Source organism: Liolophura sinensis, chromosome 6 (genome assembly GCF_032854445.1).
Source record: "Liolophura sinensis isolate JHLJ2023 chromosome 6, CUHK_Ljap_v2, whole genome shotgun sequence".
Classification (NCBI taxonomy): Eukaryota; Metazoa; Mollusca; class Polyplacophora; order Chitonida; family Chitonidae; genus Liolophura; species Liolophura sinensis.
Window position 1 is genome coordinate 39,097,596 of NC_088300.1, and position 24,049 is coordinate 39,121,644.

The window sequence follows — 24,049 nt, forward strand, 5'->3', positions numbered from 1 at the left end:
ATGTCATAATATTATCAGTATGTCTGCACGATCCAAGCATCATTTTATGACACTTCGTAGTGCATGATATTACAACAATCAACAGAACTGCTACATGTGTATGTTCTTGGATTGAGTTCTCGAAACTGTACAACAATGTATCTATTAGTTTAGATGTCTTCAGGTTATTTCCTGTATCTAATGATGACATCACAGCATCAATCATCTACAATGTATGTACCTAATCTGTACAAGTGTGTAAGCTTACAAACTACACAATAAACTACAAACACCGGTGCTATAGACTCGATTTTTTTCTGGAAATTCTCGAGCTGGACAAAATACTTCTTGTCAATATATCAAGACACGACGGATATGCCGTAAATAAGTTTGAAACAAACATAGCCTGAACACTGGCAAATTCTGATCAGATTGGCTGGATGACACTGCCACGATTGTAGCATGGGGATCCCACCATGGATGGGCAATCGCATCAGAATGGCAGTAGGGAGAGAATCCGGGGGTCCCTGTATGATGGCTGGACAGTCCGCGTATAGTTCTGTTGCTATAGTCACAGGACATTCGGTTAGGATCCGGCTTTATTGTATGTGTCTAAGAATTTCGTTTACTGGAAGACTCTAGACGGCATGAAACAAGGGAGCTGTGACAGTCTGACTTGACAGCTCAGTTGGTAGATTAGTGAGATTTATATCGACAGACTGTCAGGAATCGATCAGGTCTCACTCAAACGTGTAATTTATAGTGTCTCGTTCATTTACGGTACTGATCAACTGAATTCAGGATTAGAATTAGAAATAACAGGCTACTTCCTGTTGAACCATTTCATATACATGTACATACCAGTTTTGTAGGCTCCTTAATTATGCCAATATTGTCGACAAATACTTCATTGGTCAAGTTGGCTACTTTTGGTACCAGAGTTGGATTCCTGTAAGCAAAATGAACACACATCTTGACATTGTTACACATGAAAGAATCTGTTGCAACTTTATCGCTAATTTCCATTACTATGTTTTAAAGACGATGAAAACAAAGTTATAAACACACATGTACATGTATGAAGTTTTTTCTTTGATACAGATATCAGACAAAACAGGTGCATAGTGTCCCATTACTGCACCAATAGCAATTACACAATGAAGGACATTTGGAAAAAAAATACATGGAAAATGCATAAACATGGTAAATGCGATAAATAAACAGATGTAGGAGGTAAGTAAAAAAATAAAAGATAAGTAGGTAAATAAATAAATAAATGAATTAATAAAAATCCAAACAATTAAGAAAACAGTAAATTCTGACTGATTTGGCTTTGGCAATGTTTAATGCAGGCTCTTTGGAGACAAACACAGATGAGGGAACATCGGTGTATAGGACTTGTGCAGTAGTGATCATTTCACTAGAGGATTCTTAAGCTGGTAAATTACAAGCAACCCATTATAGGCACTAGAAAATGTCACAATATCAATTGTTAATACTACATCAAATGGGCATGGCCTGAAATACTGGAGATGATTAACCACCACACTCAATTAGCCTTATATGTTCCATGTTCAGAAGTGCCAACATTTGTGTTATGGGCATGGCCTGAAATACTGGAGATGATTAACCACCAAACTCAATTAGCCTTATATGTTCCATGTTCAGACGTGCCAACATCTGTGTTATGGGCATGGCCTGAAATACTGGAGATGATAAACCACCACACTCAATTAGCCTTATATGTTCCATGTTCAGAAATGCCAACATCTGTGTTATGGGCATGGCCTGAAATACTGGAGATGATTAACCACCACACTCAATTAGCCTTATATGTTCCATGTTCAGAAATGCCAACCTCTGTGTTATGGGCATGGCCTGAAATACTGGAGATGATTACCCACCATACTCAATTAGCCTTATATGTTCCATGTTCAGAAGTGCCAACATTTGTGTTATGGGCATGGCCTGAAATACTGGAGATGATTAACCACCACACTCAATTAGCCTTATATGTTCCATGTTCAGAAGTGCCAACATTTGTGTTATGGGCATGGCCTGAAATACTGGAGATGATAAACCACCACACTCAATTAGCCTTATATGTTCCATGTTCAGAAATGCCAACATCTGTGTTATGGGCATGGCCTGAAATACTGGAGATGATTAACCACCACACTCAATTAGCCTTATATGTTCCATGTTCAGAAATGCCAACCTCTGTGTTATGGGCATGGCCTGAAATACTGGAGATGATTACCCACCATACTCAATTAGCCTTATATGTTCCATGTTCAGAAGTGCCAACATTTGTGTTATGGGCATGGCCTGAAATACTGGAGATGATTAACCACCACACTCAATTAGCCTTATATGTTCCATGTTCAGACGTGCCAACATCTGTGTTATGGAAATACTGGAGATGATTAACCACCAAACTCAATTAGCCTTATATGTTCCATGTTCAGAAGTGCCAACATTTGTGTTATGGGTATGGCCTGAAATACTGGAGATGATTAACCACCAAACTCAATTAGCCTTATATGTTCCATGTTCAGACGTGCCAACATCTGTGTTATGGGCATGGCCTGAAATACTGGAGATGATTAACCACCACACTCAATTAGCCTTATATGTTCCATGTTCAGAAGTGCCAACATTTGTGTTATGGGCATGGCCTGAAATACTGGAGATGATTAACCACCACACTCAATTAGCCTTATATGTTCCATGTTCAGAAGTGCCAACATTTGTGTTATGGGTATGGCCTGAAATACTGGAGATGATTAACCACCAAACTCAATTAGCCTTATATGTTCCATGTTCAGACGTGCCAACATCTGTGTTATGGGCATGGCCTGAAATACTGGAGATGATTAACCACCACACTCAATTAGCCTTATATGTTCCATGTTCAGAAGTGCCAACATTTGTGTTATGGGCATGGCCTGAAATACTGGAGATGATTAACCACCACACTCAATTAGCCTTATATGTTCCATGTTCAGAAATGCCAACCTCTGTGTTATGGGCATGGCCTGAAATACTGGAGATGATTACCCACCATACTCAATTAGCCTTATATGTTCCATGTTCAGAAGTGCCAACATTTGTGTTATGGGCATGGCCTGAAATACTGGAGATGATTAACCACCACACTCAATTAGCCTTATATGTTCCATGTTCAGACGTGCCAACATCTGTGTTATGGGCATGGCCTGAAATACTGGAGATGATTAAGCACCACACTCAATTAGCCTTATATGTTCCATGTTCAGACGTGCCAACATCTGTGTTATGGGCATGGCCTGAAATACTGGAGATGATTAACCACCACACTCAATTAGCCTTATATGTTCCATGTTCAGAAATGCCAACCTCTGTGTTATGGGCATGGCCTGAAATACTGGAGATGATTAACCACCAAACTCAATTAGCCATATATGTTCCATGTTCAGACGTGCCAACATTTGTGTTATGGGCATGGCCTGAAATACTGGAGATGATTAACCACCATACTCAATTAGCCTTATACGTTCCATGTTCAGAAGTGCCAACATTTGTGTTATGGGCATGGCCTGAAATACTGGAGATGATTAACCACCACACTCAATTAGCCTTATATGTTCCATGTTCAGACGTGCCAACATCTGTGTTATGGGCATGGCCTGAAATACTGGAGATGATTAACCACCAAACTCAATTAGCCTTATATGTTCCATGTTCAGAAGTGCCAACATTTGTGTTATGGGCATGGCCTGAAATACTGGAGATGATTAACCACCACACTCAATTAGCCTTATATGTTCCATGTTCAGAAGTGCCAACATTTGTGTTATGGGCATGACCTGAAATACTGGAGATGATAAACCACCACACTCAATTAGCCTTATATGTTCCATGTTCAGAAGTGCCAACATCTGTGTTATGGGCATGGCCTGAAATACTGGAGATGATTAACCACCAAACTCAATTAGCCTTATATGTTCCATGTTCAGAAGTGCCAACATTTGTGTTATGGGCATGACCTGAAATACTGGAGATGATAAACCACCACACTCAATTAGCCTTATATGTTCCATGTTCAGAAGTGCCAACATCTGTGTTATGGGCATGGCCTGAAATACTGGAGATGATTAACCACCACACTCAATTAGCCTTATATGTTCCATGTTCAGAAATGCCAACCTCTGTGTTATGGGCATGGCCTGAAATACTGGAGATGATTAACCACCACACTCAATTAGCCTTATATATTCAATGTTCAGAAGTGCCAACATTTGTGTTATGGGCATGGCCTGAAATACTGGAGATGATTAACCACCAAACTCAATTAGCCTTATATGTTCCATGTTCAGAAGTGCCAACATTTGTGTTATGGGCATGACCTGAAATACTGGAGATGATAAACCACCACACTCAATTAGCCTTATATGTTCCATGTTCAGAAGTGCCAACATTTGTGTTATGGGCATGGCCTGAAATACTGGAGATGATTAACCACCAAACTCAATTAGCCTTATATGTTCCATGTTCAGACGTGCCAACATCTGTGTTATGGGCATGGCCTGAAGTCTGAGACCCAGCATCACTGCTGACATGAAGCCTAGTGCATGCAGTAGATAGCTGAGAGAAGTAAGGCTATAAGCTGCAAGTCCACGGTCTTGGAGAGGCTTCCCGGAATTTAGATTAGGGGGATAGGACTTCACATCTTGTACCCAATTCCACGTCTGTAGTGTAGGCTGTGACAGGTCTTCTGTATAGCTTCATGCAGACTATCTGTTGTGGCCATACAGACGTAAGGCCATGCATTCTTCGTTCATCTCAGTCTGAGAGGATTGGATTATTGGAGCTGACAGATGGAAGGTGTCTGTTCACAGTACCCCATGGTGTTAATCATGCGATTTCTCTCTGTCCAGGTTAAAACCAGGCTGTGATCAACGTTACAGCTACAGGATATTCTAGGCCAGCCTGAATCTTAACCTCAGTTGGCAAAAGTTGATAGTAATGACCCTGCATTTGATCTCTTTGTTTGTTTGGAGTTTCTTCTGCCTGCCACCCCATGCTAGTAACTGCTCAGTGTCTATGCTTGTAACTGCTCAGTGTCTATGCTTGTAACTGCTCAGTGTCTATGCTTGTAACTGCTCAGTGTTTATGCTTGTAACTCCTCAGTGTCTTTGCCTGTAATTGCTCAGTGTCTATGCTTGTAACAGCTCAGTGTCTAGGCTTGTAATTGCTAGGTGTCCATGCTTGTAACTACTCAGTGTCTATATGACAGATTTAATTATGGCTGAAAAAAGTTGTTTTGGGACACTGGTTTTTATAGACGCACATGCATATATTGGATTGATGTACACGTACAAATTATTAAAACACCATTATAAATTATAAGAGCTGCATGATTCTGAATTAATGAAACATTTTTAAAAAGACTTTTCTACATGTACCAAACATTATATAATTTTTTTTTTTTTTTTTTTTTTTTGATTCTCATTTTCAACCATATGATGGCTGTCAGTTTTATGGCTGGATAAAATCAGCCTACCCAGGTAATTAAACCACAGACCTTAGAAAAAGTTAATGCAGAAAGTCAGTATGCACATCATAACATTGCAAGAAAATATGGTCTGCTGTATAATTATAGACTGCAATACCAAACCATTTAATGGTACCATGCACGCAAGGCCCTACCCAGTTAGCGAAGGGAAATTCCCAAATTTCTTCCACGGTCAGTAATGAACCCACAGGCCTTGTTCATATGTCCTACATATCCCAGCCATTTGAAGACAATTAAGTATCCAGGCATGACCCACTCCCATTATAAATTACAAATGTCAAAACTGCCTAAAAGCTGCAGCATACAGCATAATTCTGTTTATACTGAATTCAGCACATAGATGTGTAAGGCACAGGCACATGTGCCAGGTTATTACTGTCACTGACAATAGGCATTTACATGCGAATTAATCCTGCTACTTGAATACAAAATCAAATCTCAGACAAATAGCTAGACAGTCATTTACAATGTATGTTAAAGGCTACCATTTTCTTAGCTCTACAGTAAAGCATTAATCCATGTGGGAGTATTGATGTGCCACAAGGGTATGAGGTGAGGAGAGGGGGGGTCCGGAAGGCAGGGGGACTGTTGGAAAAGCAGTGGGAAATTGATGGCGCCGATGTTACTTGCACCTGTCCCTCCCAATCAGCCTCAAAATACCATGCATTATTTAATCGGACAAAAACCCCAATAGCCTGAATCCTTGAAAAATACACCTGGGTCAATTGCGATGATTGATTGTGAGCAGCCGGGTACTATCGTAGTACAAGTCATTTCCCACTCACGCATACAACACGCACATAATGGAATCTATTCAGCCATTTTCTCTTGTTATCAGACAAATCCCAATTAACAAATAAACAACGTACTTCAGGCAAACAGTGTGCAAACATTAAGATCAATAACACATATAGATCAGGTAGAAATACTTTAACAGCTATTCATTCCATATTAATCATTCACTATGATTAAGAATTAGAAAACAATTGAGGTTGTTACTAAAATAACATTTCCGGCTTGGGTTCAAGCTGTTCTTGCAGTAGCAATAATCTCATTTCAGGCTGTATCAGTTTTGTCTCACTATGCAGTGAAATATCAAATGGCGTTACTCCAAATTGTCTTCAGCAGTATTTGCGAAAGAGATAAGTTCACTTCCTGTTGTGATAAAAGCATTTAAAAATCTAATAAAAGGTTACTGATATCACATACTGCATCTGTGGGATTCGAACTCCTTCTAATCTATCGGTTTACCTCCAGCAGTTACACAGAGAAGAGAAATTGGTCAAAGGAGAATGTTTAAAGCCTATCATACAGCTTGCCATTCGCGTATGTGAACATAGTACAATAAGTGAAAGGAAAGACAACACTGTTACCAGGCATCAGCAGTCTTGCATTAAACAAGTAACTTTGATCCACTGCCAATATAGTCATTGTGGCAAAGTTTATTCCGTGTACACTCCTACAAACAGCAGTGGCTATAGTTCAGTCTTGTAGCATTAAGCACTTATGTTAAGCAGGTAAGACACTTTTAAGCACTTTTGAACTGTCTGTTGCTAATTGCATGAAAACTATATCATGTCACGGAGAAAAAATATTTGCAGATTTGTAATCCTGATGTCAACTCGAAATTAGGTGATGTAAGCTATGTTTCAATCTGGTTATTTAAAACGATTATAAGAGTTTACTCAGAACCAATTTAACTCTTTTGTACAGTGTATGTACAAGTTCTTAGTATTATTCCATATCAGACAAATTTCCCTTTTGTTGGACAGCAATGATCATGTAGGGGACATGTGTACTCCAGTAACCGGCATTTTCCTCTCAGCCATGTTTGATCTTTACTTGCTACAGGCTTCGTAATCGCCCTTAATTTAGTGTACATAAAAAAGCCTTTAAGAAACCTCCTCTTTCGACAACCAATGGCATTGCGGCCTGCATACTTGCACCAGGGCATTTTTAAGCAATCACTGATGGCCCTTTATAAAAACGCTTTTCTTTGGGTTTTTGACTTGATTTGGGTGAGAAAATAATGACATGGCTCACACCTCCTGCAAAACGGACCTTTAAATTCAGTGCAAGGTGATGTATGGGTGAATATTGATCCAGCAACATCATTGTTTGCACACTTGAATTAAAATGACAAAAACATGTCAGCCAAGAATCAACACGCAAACAACTGTACTTACATAATCTTACATGTACACATCATGGCTGTTTACCAATCCTAGGCTTATGTAATGTTTATGTCCAAAGACCGTTCTTAGTCGATTAGCCATCTTGCAAAACATATTTCTTATTACATACTACATACATGTATGCATAATTTTTCTGCCAGGAGGAAATTTATTTACTTATTTATTTGACTGATGTTTTACGCCATACTCATACGATGGCGGCCAGCATTATGGCGGGTGGAAACCGGGCAGAGCCTGGGGGAAACCCACGACCATCTGCAGGTTGCTGGCAGATCTTCCCACGTATGACCGGAGAGCCAGGGGGAAATAACTGCAGATATAAGTACTTTTACTTAAAAGACATGACATCTGAAGGATTTTGCCAATGTATTATTTAACAGAAAATTTGTTGTAGCTAAACAATCGCAAGTATATTCACATACACACCAATAGCACATGGGCTACATGTATATGTACACACTGCTCAAGACAGTTGATCGTTCTGATTTTGAATATATGGTCCAATCCATTTGATTTAACCTTCAATTTAGCATAAGAAATCCCAACTCATCCGCAAGAACCCACTCCCTGAGAGGCTTCATCTCCAGAAATTTTTCCAAGATTTGTCATTTGTTTTCTGATTTATGTCAGTTGTTATGTGACTGGGAGTGTAAATATTATCCTTATTTTTATATGGACAAAAATTAGAAGAAAAAAAATCAACCCTGTTTTTAGGCAAATTTTACCACGACTTTTCATCAGCATACATCATATACATTTTATATACATTTATATAAGCATTATTTTTAGTTTTAGTTGATTTTTATTTTAAAGGTGAATTGTAAGGGTTTTTAGTTACAAACCAAAAGTTATCACAGGCTAAATACATGGTGTTACATTTTTCTGTTATTTTGTATCAAAATTTTGTAACTTGTAGTTTATAGTTGGCTATATATATATATATAAAAGAAATCATGACAGTTTTATTTGGTGATAATGGCATATGCCTTGTTCCCCTAGGATTTTGAAACATTTGGGTGTCAGGACAGCCCTAGTGGTTCATTCATCTGTGAATCGTCAAACAAGCCTCAAAAACTGATAGATTTTTGTGAATAGGGATAACGGGCACCACCAAAGAAATTAGGATGTTCTAAGAACACAGAGAGATTTTATTGAACATTTTCTATACAAAATTAAATTGAGCAATTCTAAACATCCATATTAAAAGTACTTAATGAATTATTTTCCCAAAGAAACTTGGAAAATCTTATGCAAGATTTGCAATATACATTTATATGTTCTCAATTTTTGCAAAAGCAGGAGTCTTCAAGCTGGCTATCCGGAACTCCTTCATGCATGCATTCACAATATGATTGCTCTTACTCCTTCATGCATGCATTCACAATATGATTGCTCTTACTCTTTCATGCATGCATTCACAACAGGATTGCTTTTACTCCTTCATGCATGCATTCACAATAGGATTGCTCTTATGCCTTCATGCATGCATTCACAATAGGATTGCATTTACTCCTTCATGCATGCATTCACAATATGACTGCTCTTACTCCTTCATGCATGCATTCCCAATATGATTGCTCTTTTAATTCATGGATCCTATCTTTCTGTGTATTAACATGTACCTATCAAAGAACTGTGTGTATATTTGACTACTGGTTAAATACAAACACAATAATATACAGAAAAATTAAGCAGGTAAATATGTGTCAGTTTAATATTTGTAAGATATATAGGCAAAACGATTGTCTCCTTGTTTTCTTGTTGCTTTACACAAACCATATAACACTGGCTGTTAAATCTTATATTTTACAAATATATTCACGTGCTGGTATACAGGTTAAATATGAAATATGATATTTGTATGTTCATGTATGAGTCACCTGTCATTGCCTCGTGTTTAATAAATGATGACTTTAATACAATAAGAGCACTTGCCAAGGAGCTTTTCATCATCCTGGATACATCTCAGAATATTACCTCTTTCAGCAATCTTGTAAAACTACACGGAAAAATCATCATAAACAAATACAAGTATGTGCAGAGAGTATTGATTTCTGTCAGAGCCATGCAGACTATGTTTGTTCTCACTTCAACAGCTTGACACTTATCTGCTGAACAGGTACTGTCTTGGGCAGGTACCTCAGCAGTTCTAGACAAACAATTTTTTGCGTTTTGCAGTTCCAAACACTTTTCAAATATAGGCTCTACAGCCAATGATGTTAAGGCAACTGAGGCAAAATGGCAAATGGTTCCTCGGTAAGACACTGGAAACTGTGGGTAGTGTGAGTAGGCTGGGGTCATGCCGAGAGACAGGAGTAAGAGGGTTCCTATCCAAAACTGGCCATGTGATTTTATAATATGACTTGTTGACGTGATCTTAACAAGACCTAGCTAAGCAACTGTCAGCATAAACAATGGAGAAAGAGGCGCACAGTAATTAGTCTACTGCAAATATTCCTGGTTTCTTGGGAGGCTAAAAAAACATTTATTCAACGAGAGAAACCTGGAGAAATTGAAAGTATCTGCAAAGCCAGAAAGTGTAACCAGATACCAACACATATCTATATCCTGAAAAGAAGCTAAAAACCAAACAACAAAGAATTAATCTGATAATTGTAACGAAAAGAATGTCCATTATCCAGGTTTAAGATTTTGCAGCAAACTAGCGAACACTTGGCACTCACAAAAATGGCGGCACCACACACTGTGCAGTGGCGCACATGCTCGCATACATGTAGAGTCGTTTTGAAAACATTCATCGCGTGAACATTCGAAACATTATGGAAATCTATCACTACAATAATTACATACATATGTAGATGGATACACACCAAATGCAGTTAAGTGCCGGCGTCCGTCCATGGCTGAGGGGGCTAAATGTCTTTTGCTGGAAGTTCCCTAGTCCTTAACTTACGGCACTGTATATTCAAATTCAGCTCTTGTTAGTTTGTCTATATATTTACCTCAGGTTTGTCAGTTACATGTACATGTGGACTTTCAGGATGGCAAAGGTTTCCACCAACCATACATCTTATACATGTACCATCCTTAATAAACTTACTGCTACGTATATAAACCTTTTGGAACCATTAAAGCAGTAGCTGTTTAAAAAGATTCACATTCTTCCCACCGGTAATTAATTTGGAATGAACACGTTTTAATAATGTACATGTACTATTATTTTAACTTTATACAAGATGTTTTACACAACTTTTTCAATAAATTATTTTTTTGTTTTGATATTTTTAATTATCAGCTTTTTGTTGTATCTTTGTTAAATGTTCTAAATGCTGGTTTATGTTAGTAACAGTGTATTTCTTTAACTTGAATGTTTAAATTACTATTTCTCTGGTCGTACAAGGGAAGGTCTGGTAGCAACCTGCTGATGGTCGTGGGTTTCCCCTGGGCTGAGCCTGGTTTCCTCCCACATTAATGCTGGCCACCATCGCATAAGTGAAATATTCTTGAGTACGGCGTAAACACCGATCAAATAAATAAATAAATTAAATTACTTTTTCACAGGATTTTTATGTTTAATATATGCTTAACCTAATAAACATAATAAACAAGCATGGAACTGACCATAAAATGCTCTGAGAATGTTTGGTAAATGCAGGTATACATTTAAAAAGATAATGAAAGCCCTAAAGTGTCTTTTTCAGTTTCAGTAAATAAAAAAACAAATTTCCACGCACTAGCTGCAACATCCATTGTAGGGTTTTGGGCCATATATATTGCAGTCAGGCCCCTTGTTACTGAGTACAGATCTACTATTGAAGTGCACACCAAAGGTATTTTCATTTAAGAACAGGTTGTGACTGTGTAATTTTTCAGAGGCCAGTCTCTGAACGTCGCCCATTTCCACCATTTTTTTTTTTTATAAGCGTTTATACTAGCTGCCAGAAGCCTTCTGATCCAATCACTCCAGAGCTAATATTCCAGCCTTATTCCATTGCTGGTACCTTTCTCACAATTTGTGCTGATATACACAGTAATTTCGTGTTCTAACTAATGTGATCTTGCACTACTTATTTGAAAGAATGTCGTGATTTCTGTACAGTCATCTTGAAAACCCTTGCAAATGGGCTTTGAACTAGCACCCCTTGATGGAGTGTAAACCTTAACGGTTTAGGTTTTCAAGTCGAGGAATTAGGCAACATATCCCTGTCACCGAAGTGCGGAGTGGAAAATCAATTTCAATGAAACTACGCAGTATAGTCTGGCTGCTGTGACAGCCCAACTCCATCACAATAGGCTCTAATTGTACAACGCGAGCAAAGCTTAATCATACATATTCAGTCCGCAGCCCTCCGTTTTGGGACAGGAAGGCAGGCTTCATTAAAGGTTTGCCGGGCAGACCGATTACAGAAACAAGAGAATACAGATCACCGTCACTTTTCCCCAGACCTCAAGGGCTTAGCTCTGCTCTCACCCCCACCCACGTGTCCTAACTCAGCTTCGTTCACATCAGCCTAAACCCTTAGTAACAGAGTAGAACTGTCCAACTTTGGCCAACACAATGTGCAATCAAGAGCTGCTTCTCCTAGCATCTAATACTTTCCGTCATGCAACTCGGGCCATTTTGCTGCTCCCATTACCATCTATTACAGATTTACTTTAAACACACGCCCCAGGAAATCTGTCACTTGGAAATGATAAATCAAGTTTAACACTCCCACTGAGACAGCTTAGTTGAATACAAATTTCTGAGATGCCTGGGATATTCCAGGATGCTCCAACTGTTGATTATAACGAGCTTTATTTCAGATTTCACAAACCTTATGAAAATGACACAGAATCATCAACATGTACATGTGCTGTAAGATATTCTGGCCTGCACGTGCTTACTTATCTAGAGCAACAGCTGTATTAATGCAACAATAAATCATTTGCAGGTTTTTGTTTAGATATGAGGATCAACACTCACGTGCATGTGCACAATAAAGAAGGTGAGGACTTTGATTCACAGCACTAAAAGACAACTGACAAGACTGCCATCCAAATTACTACATTTGATGTTAATAAAGATGCACCGTCACTAGTTGCCTTGCGGATAGACATTCTCAGATACTGGTTTTTCCATTGTTCGCTACTTAACAGCTTTATACATGTACGACCTTGTCCCCAGCAACAATTTATCCATGTATTATGCCATGTAACTAAACCACTGCCTGTTTTGACATGTATGTAACATATTCCTTAGTTACTGGTAACACATATCCTATATAAAGACCTCTGTGATCATTCATATTCATATTCCTTGAAAATAACATGAAGTTTGAAACTGCAGTTGGAATATAACAGAATGTAGAAAGTTAAGAAGGTGTTTTATTATTTTTTTTCCTATGTAAATTCTCCTCACCATCTTTCTCTATTTCTATTTAATGGTATTAGATATGATAATGTAACAATGTCATATTGTCATACATGCATATGAACAACTTGACCCATTACAAAGAAAGAAACTATAAAAAAAAAATTTAAAATTTATTAGCATTACACAAAGCATATTTAATATATTTATTTGTTCCACTGCATTTGGTGTTTAACTTATAACAGAGTACACAATTAAATAAAACAACATCTGGAGAGATGTTAGGCTTTCTTTTTTTTTTTTTTTTTTGAACCTAACCTAAACACTGATGACCACAGTATACAAAGTTTATATCGCTCTTCACTGACAACATATCATGTAACTAAAAAATAAAAAACTTTTATTTAAAGTCACCATCAGCATGCTCCATAGCTCCTTGGCTTCAGAACCCAAACAACCTTCACAGAATTCAAACATAAAAGTAATTTGCAAAAAAGTACACACATAAATTTATGAAGAAAACAAAAACAAAAACCCAACCTTGAAAAGAAAGTAATCAGAGATTGTAAAGATGTCTGTCCCCACTTCCCTGCAGAAAAATATAAGGATAGCACAGTCGGCCATTGCACAAGACTAATATATTTTTAAGGAATTTGTTACTTGGAACATTGCCCTTTGGGGTGTTATGTATTCTGACATCAAATCAGTGTATTACTGCCTACCCCTGGCCTAATAAATCGGTGTAATCAGTGTAATGAGCAAAGCGGGAGCCACAGGTTGCATGTCAACCTACCAATGGACGTCAGGCTGTTTAATGTGTAGGAACAGTCGTTTTCATTTTCTGTTAAAAGGGAGGTTAGAAATGCAACACATACAGGGCAGACAGAGAGGTGCAAGGGAATGAGGTTCATTGCTTTTCTTGTCTGTTTTCTCCAACTCTGATGGAGTGACATGCCATGTTCAACAGTGAATACGAAAACCTTTCAAAAATGAAGCTTCAAGGATGACTTTTCAGTCAAACTGAATAAAGAAAGAGACATTACTTGCATGAAATGTAATGTATGTTCAAAACATCTTGTGGAAATCAAACCACAGGCATCATTGGCTTAACCGAACTACATGTAATTTATTCACTAAATAATCACCCATTTTCTGGTTCAGCAGATTTTTCAAATTCTGTGGGCTGAGACGCCATATACTGATACAAATTCGTCACTTCAGATCATTTTCCACAATGTTCAAGAACGCTGCGCATTAAAATTTGACACCTTATAGTCCACTTGATGTATGATGTAGTCCACTTTAGACTTCCACACCTTATACATGTACATGTACAAGTATGGTGTAGTCCACTTTAGACTTCCACGCCTTATACATGTACAAGTATGATGTAGTCCACTTTAGACTTCCACACCTTATACATGTACAAGTATGATGTAGTCCACTTTAGACTTCCACACCTTATACATGTACAAGTATGATGTAGTCCACTTTAGACTTCCACACCTTATACATGTACAAGTATGATGCAGTCCACTTTAGACTTCCACACCTGATACATGTACAAGTATGATGCAGTCCACTTTAGACTTCCACACCTTATACATGGACAAGTATGATGTAGTCCACTTTAGACTTCCACACCTTATACATGGACAAGTATGATGTAGTCCACTTTAGACTTCCACACCTTATACATGTACAAGTATGATGTAGTCCACTTTAGACTTCCACACCTTAAACATGTACAAGTATGATGCAGTCCACTTTAGACTTCCACATCTTATCCATGTACAAGTATGATGTAGTCCACTTTAGACTTCCACACCTTATACATGTACATGTACAAGTATGATGTAGTCCACTTTAGACTTCCACACCTTATACATGGACAAGTATGATGTAGTCCACTTTAGACTTCCACACCTTATACATGTACAAGTATGGTGTAGTCCACTTTAGACTTCCACACCTTACACATGTACAAGTATGATGTAGTCCACTTTAGACTTCCACACCTTATACATGTACAAGTATGATGTAGCCCACTTTAAATCACATACACATACATGTACATGTATCTATCAGTCTGTCATGTGTGTTTGGTTGGCTGGTTAGTTACTTGGGTACACTGGGGGATCCAAGCTTTGGCCTCATTGGTGGCACACTACAATTGTCAGGTGAGGGCCTTAGACCACTCAGCCACAGAGCGTCATTTGTATATTAAAGTTTGAAAATCCTACGTGTATGGCACACATGCACAAGTGTTTCATGATTAACATATTTTCTGCCTCGTTAAATTCAAACGCGAAAAAAAAATCAGATTCAGGTTATCTTGCATAATTTGTTCGAGTTTAATAAACATATCCCATACGATACTACGCAGAGTCATATTTGTCCCATAACAGACAAAATATGTCCAGCACAGGTTTTCTAATCAATGCAACAACCAGAAAATTGGCACAAGGGCAAACAATTACTCTCAAAACCAAAGATAAGTACGGGTTATCACCTGCGTTGAGGTGTTTGATCAAGGTTATGTAAGGCGACATCAAATTCCAAACCTTGTGCAATCTAAATAAATTGGCTCTATTCATGCTGACTTAAGCCTAGGAGAAAAACATGGTCTTGGAAGTTATCAGTGTAGACTGGACCCGATAACAAATGAAATTATCATTACAATATCTGGACTTCATCCTATCTTTGTGTCTATTTTACACAGGACAACAACCCACCTATTAAAATGACCCTCAAAGCATATGTGATATCACAGCATACAGAGTCAAGAATTAAGAATTCTATCTTACACTCTTGTAAAACAATGGCATTGGGTAGAAAATACTGAACTTTTTCAAAATTCTCCGCCTATCAACACAGATTAAGACACAATACAAGACTTTCGTATCCCTAGAAGAACATTTTGAAATTTTGTGGAAAACCTAATGTCCAATTAATTACTTTTGATAACAATTTCTTACCACATATCGCCACAATATGGCTGAAATACTGCCGATGTGGCCTAAGCCATATCCATTCATTCATTCTTAGCACATAATTAGGTCACATGTATTGTGTATATTTGCTTTATATAAGAATTATTGTGAACATTTCACATTTTTAGATATGTGACATTAAGAAACACTTAAATACACTGATTCTATGTCCTGTAGGCAGTAGGGTAATATGCAAATTACCAGAGCCTGTGAGGTGGGAAAGGGCCATGTCTGTTTTGTATAAAAGGAGAAGGAATAGTCCTTCCAGTTGCATTTGGCAAAAAAAGCACTGAATTCTCCTGATATCTCATTTCCTGTTAAACTTAACTTCTCAGAGGTTTTTCTCTAAATCTAGCAAATATTTCTATATGCTATGGCAGGATATTTGGGACTTTACAGATGATGGCAGGTTTCTTTTACGAACTGTAACCCTCAGTGGGTAAGGGGTTCACACAACTGTCTAAACGTAAGGCTGATGTTTTGTTTTTTCGGCTTATTTCAGGTGCCTGTCCTCTCAATGCGAGACTCCACAGGACTGGGTTACATCCTAACAGCACTTGTGACTACTGTTATGTGGAGGAAACTGTATCTCATTATTTACTCCATTGCTTTTGTTTTACCGATAATAGATTTGTTTTACAGCAACGTGTAACAACTCTTGGTGTAAAATGTCTTCCTCGTGAAGGGTTAACTAGGTCATAATAACCATCGAAAATTTTGTAGGCTGTGGCAGACTATATAATATCTACAGGGAGATGCTAATGTTAAAAGTATTATGTGTAAATCTCTCAGTTTTGGCGTAAATCAGTCCCGCTTGGGACTGGCACACGCCAACATTTTTAATAATTATAATCTCCTAATGTGTGGTACATGCCAATACTGTAAACCTTCTCTCTTCTAGTATTCCTTTGGCAGGACGTGTCAGAAAAAAAGAAACAAAGTCTCAAAGGTATGATGTGAATATTTAAAACCACTTATCACATCTCCTGTCAGAGAAACTAGGCAATAGGCAAAATAGAACAACAACTGGCAACAATAGTGCCAGTATGTAATATGAAACAGTAACCCGACAGTGTACAGCTGGAGGTCATTTTGCACACTTTGGTGTACAGCTGGAGTTCTTTTTGAACACTTTGGTGTACAGCTGGAGGTCACTTTGCACACTTTGGTGTACAGCTAGAGGTCATTTTACACACTATGGTGTACAGCTGGAGGTCAGTTTGCACACTTTGGTGTACAGCTGGAGGTCATTTTGCACACTTTGGTGTACAGCTGGAGGTCACTTTGCACACTTTGGTGTACAGCTGGAGGTCATTTTGCACACTTTGGTGTACAGCTGGAGGTCACTTTGCACACTTTGGTGTACAGCTGGAGGTCACTTTGCACACTTTGGTGTACAGTTGGCGGTCCATTTGCACACTTTGTGCGACTTCAAGAATCCTATGCCTATTCTTCATAAATGTCAATATGTGCAAAGGCACGCAGATTGAAATTTGAAAAAATAATCAGTGTGAACAACTTCAGGCCATTTTCGAGTTAGAGAATCTCATACCTAATAACGGCTGAGATATGCCCCACATAAATTTGAGTGAGATGGACAGACAGATGGATGATGGCACGTAACAAGTAAATGAAACTGGAATACTTACCGTCTTCTGCTGATAAACTTATGTCTGGGATGTAGGGTTAGGGACAACCCTAAACAACAGCTGTCACACAGAAGCACACATAGCCAGAGACTACTAAGAGCCTTCATTCTCAAGTCATTAATCTGCAAACAGACAGAAATGATGCACAGTCACCCAAATGATGATTTAAAAAATAAACACAATCCCAGACTGTATCCATGTTCAACAATGGATATATTGTTGCAATGTCAAAAATGATCACCCTGTGCCAATGCTGACAATGATCACCCTGTGCCAATGCTGACAATGATCACCTTGTGCCAGCGTTACCAATGATCACCTTGTTCCAATGTTAACAATGATCACCTTGTTCCAATGTTAACAATGATCAACTTGTTCCAATGTTAACAATGATCACCCTGTGCCAATGTCAACAAAGATCACCCTGTGCCAATATCAACAATGATCACCCTGTGCCAATGTTAACAATGATTACCCTGTGCCAATGTTAACAATGTTCAACACTCACCACTGTCAACAATGATCACCCTGTGCTAATATTAACAATGATCACCCTGTGCAAAAGTAAACAATGATCACCCTGTGCCAATGTCAGCAATGATCACCCTGTGCCAATGGTAACAATTATCACCTTGTGCCAATGTTAATAATGATCACCCTGTGCCAATGTTAACAATGATCACCCTGTGCCAATGTTAACAATGATCACCCTGTGCCAATGTTAACAATGATCACCCTTTACCCATGTTAACAATGATCACTCTTTACCCATGTTAACAATGATCACCCTGTGCCAATGTTAACAATGATCACCCTGTGCCAATGTTAACAATGATCACCCTGTGCCAATGTTAACAATGATCACCCTGTGCCAATGTTAACAATGATCACTCTTTACCCATGTTAACAATGATCACCCTGTGCCAATGTTAACAATGATCACCCTGTGCCAATGTTAACAATGATCACCCTGTGCCAATGTTAATAATGATCACCCTTTACCCATGTTAACGATGACCATCCTTTCTCCAAGTTACTGCCATTGTCCCCAAGCCATTGTCACAACTAATAATGACCATCCTCTGCCAGCTTTAACAATTATCACTCTCTCTTTCAAATGACCATATCAACATCAACAACTGGCCTTATGGAGACCAGTAAACAGCCTTCTGCTATTCAACCACAGAATATTTTATATCAAGGCAAACAAGAAACGTCCCCAGTGACCTGGATACAGCTGCTGTTACCTAGTCTGCTTTTTGTCATGTCAGCGGTAAATTCACCACACAAGAGTTAAGGTCACATCTCCTACCAGATCAAGACAGCTTAAATGCATAGACAATGTTTAATTCCAGCGAGACTACGAACTAATACCTGACATTCTAAACAAAGCAATATGTTTGCCTACACAATGCAGATGTATTTATGTGTATATGTACTAAGTGTTATCATTACAACTTATAAAGGACTGTCCAAAGTTCCTGGACACCACACTGTATAAAGTAATCTGGAATATGAACAGCTTATATTTACAGCAAATTTACTGTTGACAGACAGAGTGCAGCCAAAGGGCAGACACTAACCCAAGGGTAGACAAACAAGAAAATACAGCAAAGAGTCACAGGGCAGACAGACCAGCAACAGGAAATAAAGCAAAGGGTCATAGAGCAGACAGACCAACAACAGGAAATACAGAGAAGAATCATAAAGCAGGCAGACCAACAACATGACAGACAGACGGGCAACAGTATCAACAAGAAAAAGTCCAAGGGCAGACAGACCAACAACAGGAAATACAGAGAAGAGTCACTGGGCAGACAGACCAACAACAAGAAATACAGAGAAGAGTCACAGGGCAGACAGACAAACAACAGGAAATACAGAGAAGAGTCACAGGGCAGACAGACCAACAACAGGAAATACAGAGAAGAGTCACAGGGCAGACAGGCCAACAACAGGAAATACAGAGAAGAGTCACCAGGGCTGACAGACCAACAACAAGAAATACAGAGAAGAGTCACAGGGCAGACAGACCAACAACAGGAAATACAGAGAAGAGTCACAGGACAGACAGACAAACAACGGGAAATACAGAGAAGAGTCACAGGGCAGACAGACCAACAACAGGAAATACAGAGAAGAGTCACAGGGCAGACAGACCAACAACAGGAAATACAGAGAAGAGTCACAGGGCAGACAAACCAACAACAGGAAATACAGAGAAGAGGCACAGAGCAGACAGACCAACAACATGACAGACAGACAGGCAACAGTATCCACAAGAAAAAGTCCAAGGGCAGACACAAAACAGCCATGTGACAGACAGAGAAAATATACAGCCATAAAGAAAGAATATCAAAACTTAAAAAAAAAGCAGCTAGACTAATATTAAATGCCCCTTATTTAACACCAACTTCCAACCTTTTCAAGCAACTCAACTGGCTGTGTGTCCAAGACAAAATTTCCCAGCAAAGAGGAGTCTACATGTATAAGATACTAACGGTATAAGGGAAAGTGTCCAACTTGCCTGAATACACTATTTAAACCTATCAACTCTGCAACTACAAACATCTCCGATCAACCACGAATAATAATCTCCAAGTGCCAATCTCTAAAAGCCTTCTGTACATGGTTTCATCTGACAATACATGGAAAACAAAATGTAAATGCTTAAAAACCCATTTTCAATATATACACAGTTAATATTCTTGATTGAAATCTGTCCTTTGCTGATTGTGTTCATTTTGTATTGCTTTGTATAGCATAATTACTGAATCTATGGCTACTTTTGATACCGTTATGTATGCAAACTGTTCGTCTGGTCACTGTTAATATTTACTTGTAAATATGTGTTTGTTTTGTCACCCTGTTTTATAATGGACAGAGTAGCTGTTCATCATTTGTCACCCTCAAAGTTATTCTCTGCCCTGTGTCTATCCTCTGTCTGCCCTGCATCTGTTCTCTGTCTGCCCTGCATCTGTTCTCTGTCAGCCCTATAGCTCTTCTCTGTCTGCCTTGTATCTTTTCTTAGTCTGAACTATGGCTGTTTTCTGTCTGCCCTGTATCTGTTCTCGGTCTGAACTATATTCTCTGTCTGCTCTGTGGTTGTTCTCTGTCTGCCCTGTGGTTGTTCTCTGTTTGCCCTGTTCTATTCTCTGCTTGTTGTTTGACTGTTCTCTGTCTGCCATGGCTTTTCTCTCTGTCTTATGTATGTTCTCTGCCTGCTCTCTGGTCTGTGGCTGTTTTCTGCATACCTTAGATGCATGGGTGTTTTTTTTATTCTGTCTTACATGAATGGCTGTTCTTTGTTGCCCTACATCAATCTCTTACTGCCCTAGCTGTGGCTGTTCTCGGCTGTACACTGTCTGCCCTATGTCAGTTCTGTTTCTGCTCTGTGGCTGTTCTCTGTATACCTTATGGCTGTTTTACGGCTGTTCTCTGTCTGCCCTACATCAGTTCTGTTCCTGCTCTGTGGCTGTGCTCTGTCTACCATGTAGTCCCATAGGCAAATATGTACTAAATGCAAATTACAGGAAATGGTGTAAATTTAATCATTTGATACAAAGTTCTAGGCTACTGTAACTTCACTGGATCCTGACTGTACCAGTGGTGCCAGTATGGAACAGCTCCTCCATACCTGTGCACATATATGTGCATGTTGCTACAAAGTGATGATGCCACTACAGGAGTACTCCAGAGAATAGCCTACTACAACCTTAACAGCTAACTCAATGTCTATCAGAAATTCAGGCAGACCAATAACTTGTGAAAAGCACACATTAACAGCTCATATAATCAAAAGCATATCCTTGGTAAACATGCAGACCTCAATGGGCCATGCTGGCATGAACTATTTATTCCTGAAAAGAACTCCCGCCTTGTGAACTCAGTCCTTTCCAATAGCCACATTCTAAAGAAAAGAGGATAAATTTATAAATTGCTCCTGTTATCTTCTTACACCAAACCAAACCGCTTGTAAGGTGAGATAGCTGAATATTCGGAAGTGTCATTTAGTGTGAGAGAAAACAGACTGCCACAGTTTATCTAACCATAATCTCATAATCAGCTATATTAACCCAGAACTTGTAACCCAGAGAACACTTGGTACTTGACCTTATGAAAGCAGTAATAACCGTTAAGCCTTGCAGGCATGGCCACACCAAGGATTTCACCACTCTCCCTGCTCAACTGAAGTGTTTAAACCAAAGAACAGTACATGTAACAGCCCTGATCAAGCTCTCAGCCTCACTATGCCATTATATATCAAGTAACAAAACTGTCTGACAAGGAGTCATCATCTAGTTGTCAAATTCCTTCATCGATTATCCAGTATATGGTTATTGGATATCTCCCTGGTTTAGCCAGTGATCCAGATGTGATCATATTTTCCTATACTTGCTTAACAATGACTTCGATTTAAAGCCAACATCAGCCTTCCTCACTGAGATTTCAATTGCAGAGCATGATAAGTTTGTTCAGGGAAAACTGCCTGGCCATTTATTAGGACCGTGTCAGATGATGAACTGGACTTAACCACCCCCTTGGCATAACTATGTGGTGGAACATCTGGAAAGATCTCAACGAGAGAGCAAAATACCTTGTTGGCAAGTAATCTATCATGATAATGTGGCTTGTGGGAAATCTTTGTGATTTTCAAAAGCAGAATATAATCTCTTTCCCTTTTTCATCAAAATTCCTAGAAATTTACGTCTTGAATTATAATGTCTTCATCGTGTTAGCAAATCAAATTCATATCTTTCCAAAACAATCCAGTTCACTAATTTACACACGCATTATGTTTTAACATGATCATTCTGACAAATGTTTAGAATGTCTACATTAAACAGAAAACATGTAAAATTTTAAAAATTACATTATCTGCTTATGGCCTATTCATCATTTATTCAACAGTATCATTCATAAACCCTGCAAATCAAGGTACATGTAGAAATAATTTAAAAATGCAATGTTAAAGTGGGTCGATATGTGTGGTTGCCACTTTCACAATGTTTTATAAATCCAATTTATTGTAGTTTTTTGTAACTGGTATGAATAGTTCAATGCCATATGTGGCCAATGTAATTACCAAGAAATTTGTGAAAAATATCAATCACACCAACCTTGATCATCTGTATATAAATTCACAGATTATCGTCACCCGGAATTGTCCATATATCTTACATCATTTTCATGAGAACATTGGTAAGGAATATCTTCATCTTTCATTTCCTCAGAATGACATTTACAATGCCTCTCTTACACGTTACATGAGTTTAAATGTAAATGTGTAAGTAAAATCATTATCATAACCGTGCTTGCTACATATGTACGCTGTACAACCAATTAATAACGAAACGTCACTAATCTACAATTAATTCCGCCATATATGTGATGGATCAGCACAAGCAGGTCTCCTATTTAATTGTGCTGAGAGACAAACCTTGAGTTTACAAACAGTGTAAGAGTAGTTTTAAATCTTACAACTATGCATCTGAGTAGCATTCCACTTTAACATGGCACGTCCTTTAAGACATGAGAAGGTTGCATACACATTGTCAGGTGCCTGACAAACACCGTGGCAAGATTGTAAAGGTCTGTACATATGTATAGCTTAACCAGCAAGACCAAGGTTACAACACTTAGCCTTCATCATCCTGACAGTCAAGGTTGACATTGCAATTTGAACTGATGGAATCTAGACTGCTCAGGCAACAATTTAGGGAAACCAAAATACCATTAAAGGAAAATGGAGACGAGGCTGATGAACTCTACATGACCTCACACAAATAACAGAATAAAACACACGTAAGTATTATAAGTATGCCAATAAAATGGCCAGCATTTGTCTCTCGTCTTGTTCCCATGCACACGTATAGTTGTTTGTGATTTGTACTCAAGCTTTATGGTAGAGCAATAAACTGTCGAAGCTGCCACTAACCAGGGATTATTCTGGGAAGTTACCCATCCTATTGCATTATACTCTACAACACTTCTAAAAACATTTTAGTAGAAACAAGTATTAGTAATAACATATCAATCGAGTTCTATCCCAATCTTTACCTGTCAGGGTAAAGCCAGGACAGGTGTTATCTCCTTCTGGTTCTGGTACCAACTCCCATTATTGGCCTTTTCTTTAAACTGAATGTCCAGCTCAACAGGAAGTGCATAGATGGTGGATTTTAGTCCTTCCATAGTCTGGCTATGAATAATAAATTCATATTTGCAGCTACATGAGATCCCTCCTAAACTACATGTACAGCCTACATTCAAATCAGCATAGTTTTTATGCTTTTAGAGAAGACTTTGCAAAAGTAGCAATTATAACTGACACACATTTTCTCCATAGGTTATAATAGTGATGC

The 24,049-nt window shown here is 38.5% G+C and overlaps 1 protein-coding gene across 1 annotated transcript in view; it reads right to left on the reverse strand.

The window, feature by feature from the left end:
* The window catches only part of LOC135467183 (furin-1-like), a 97,884-nt gene that overhangs the window by 57,087 nt on the left and 16,748 nt on the right, over positions 1-24,049 (reverse strand). The window contains exons 2-3 of the mRNA XM_064744948.1: positions 17,688-17,809; positions 841-928 (exon numbers count right to left, since the gene is read on the reverse strand). Coding sequence (XP_064601018.1) covers positions 841-928; positions 17,688-17,794 — 195 coding nt within the window. The 5' untranslated portion in view covers positions 17,795-17,809. The remainder of the gene's footprint in view (positions 1-840; positions 929-17,687; positions 17,810-24,049) is intronic.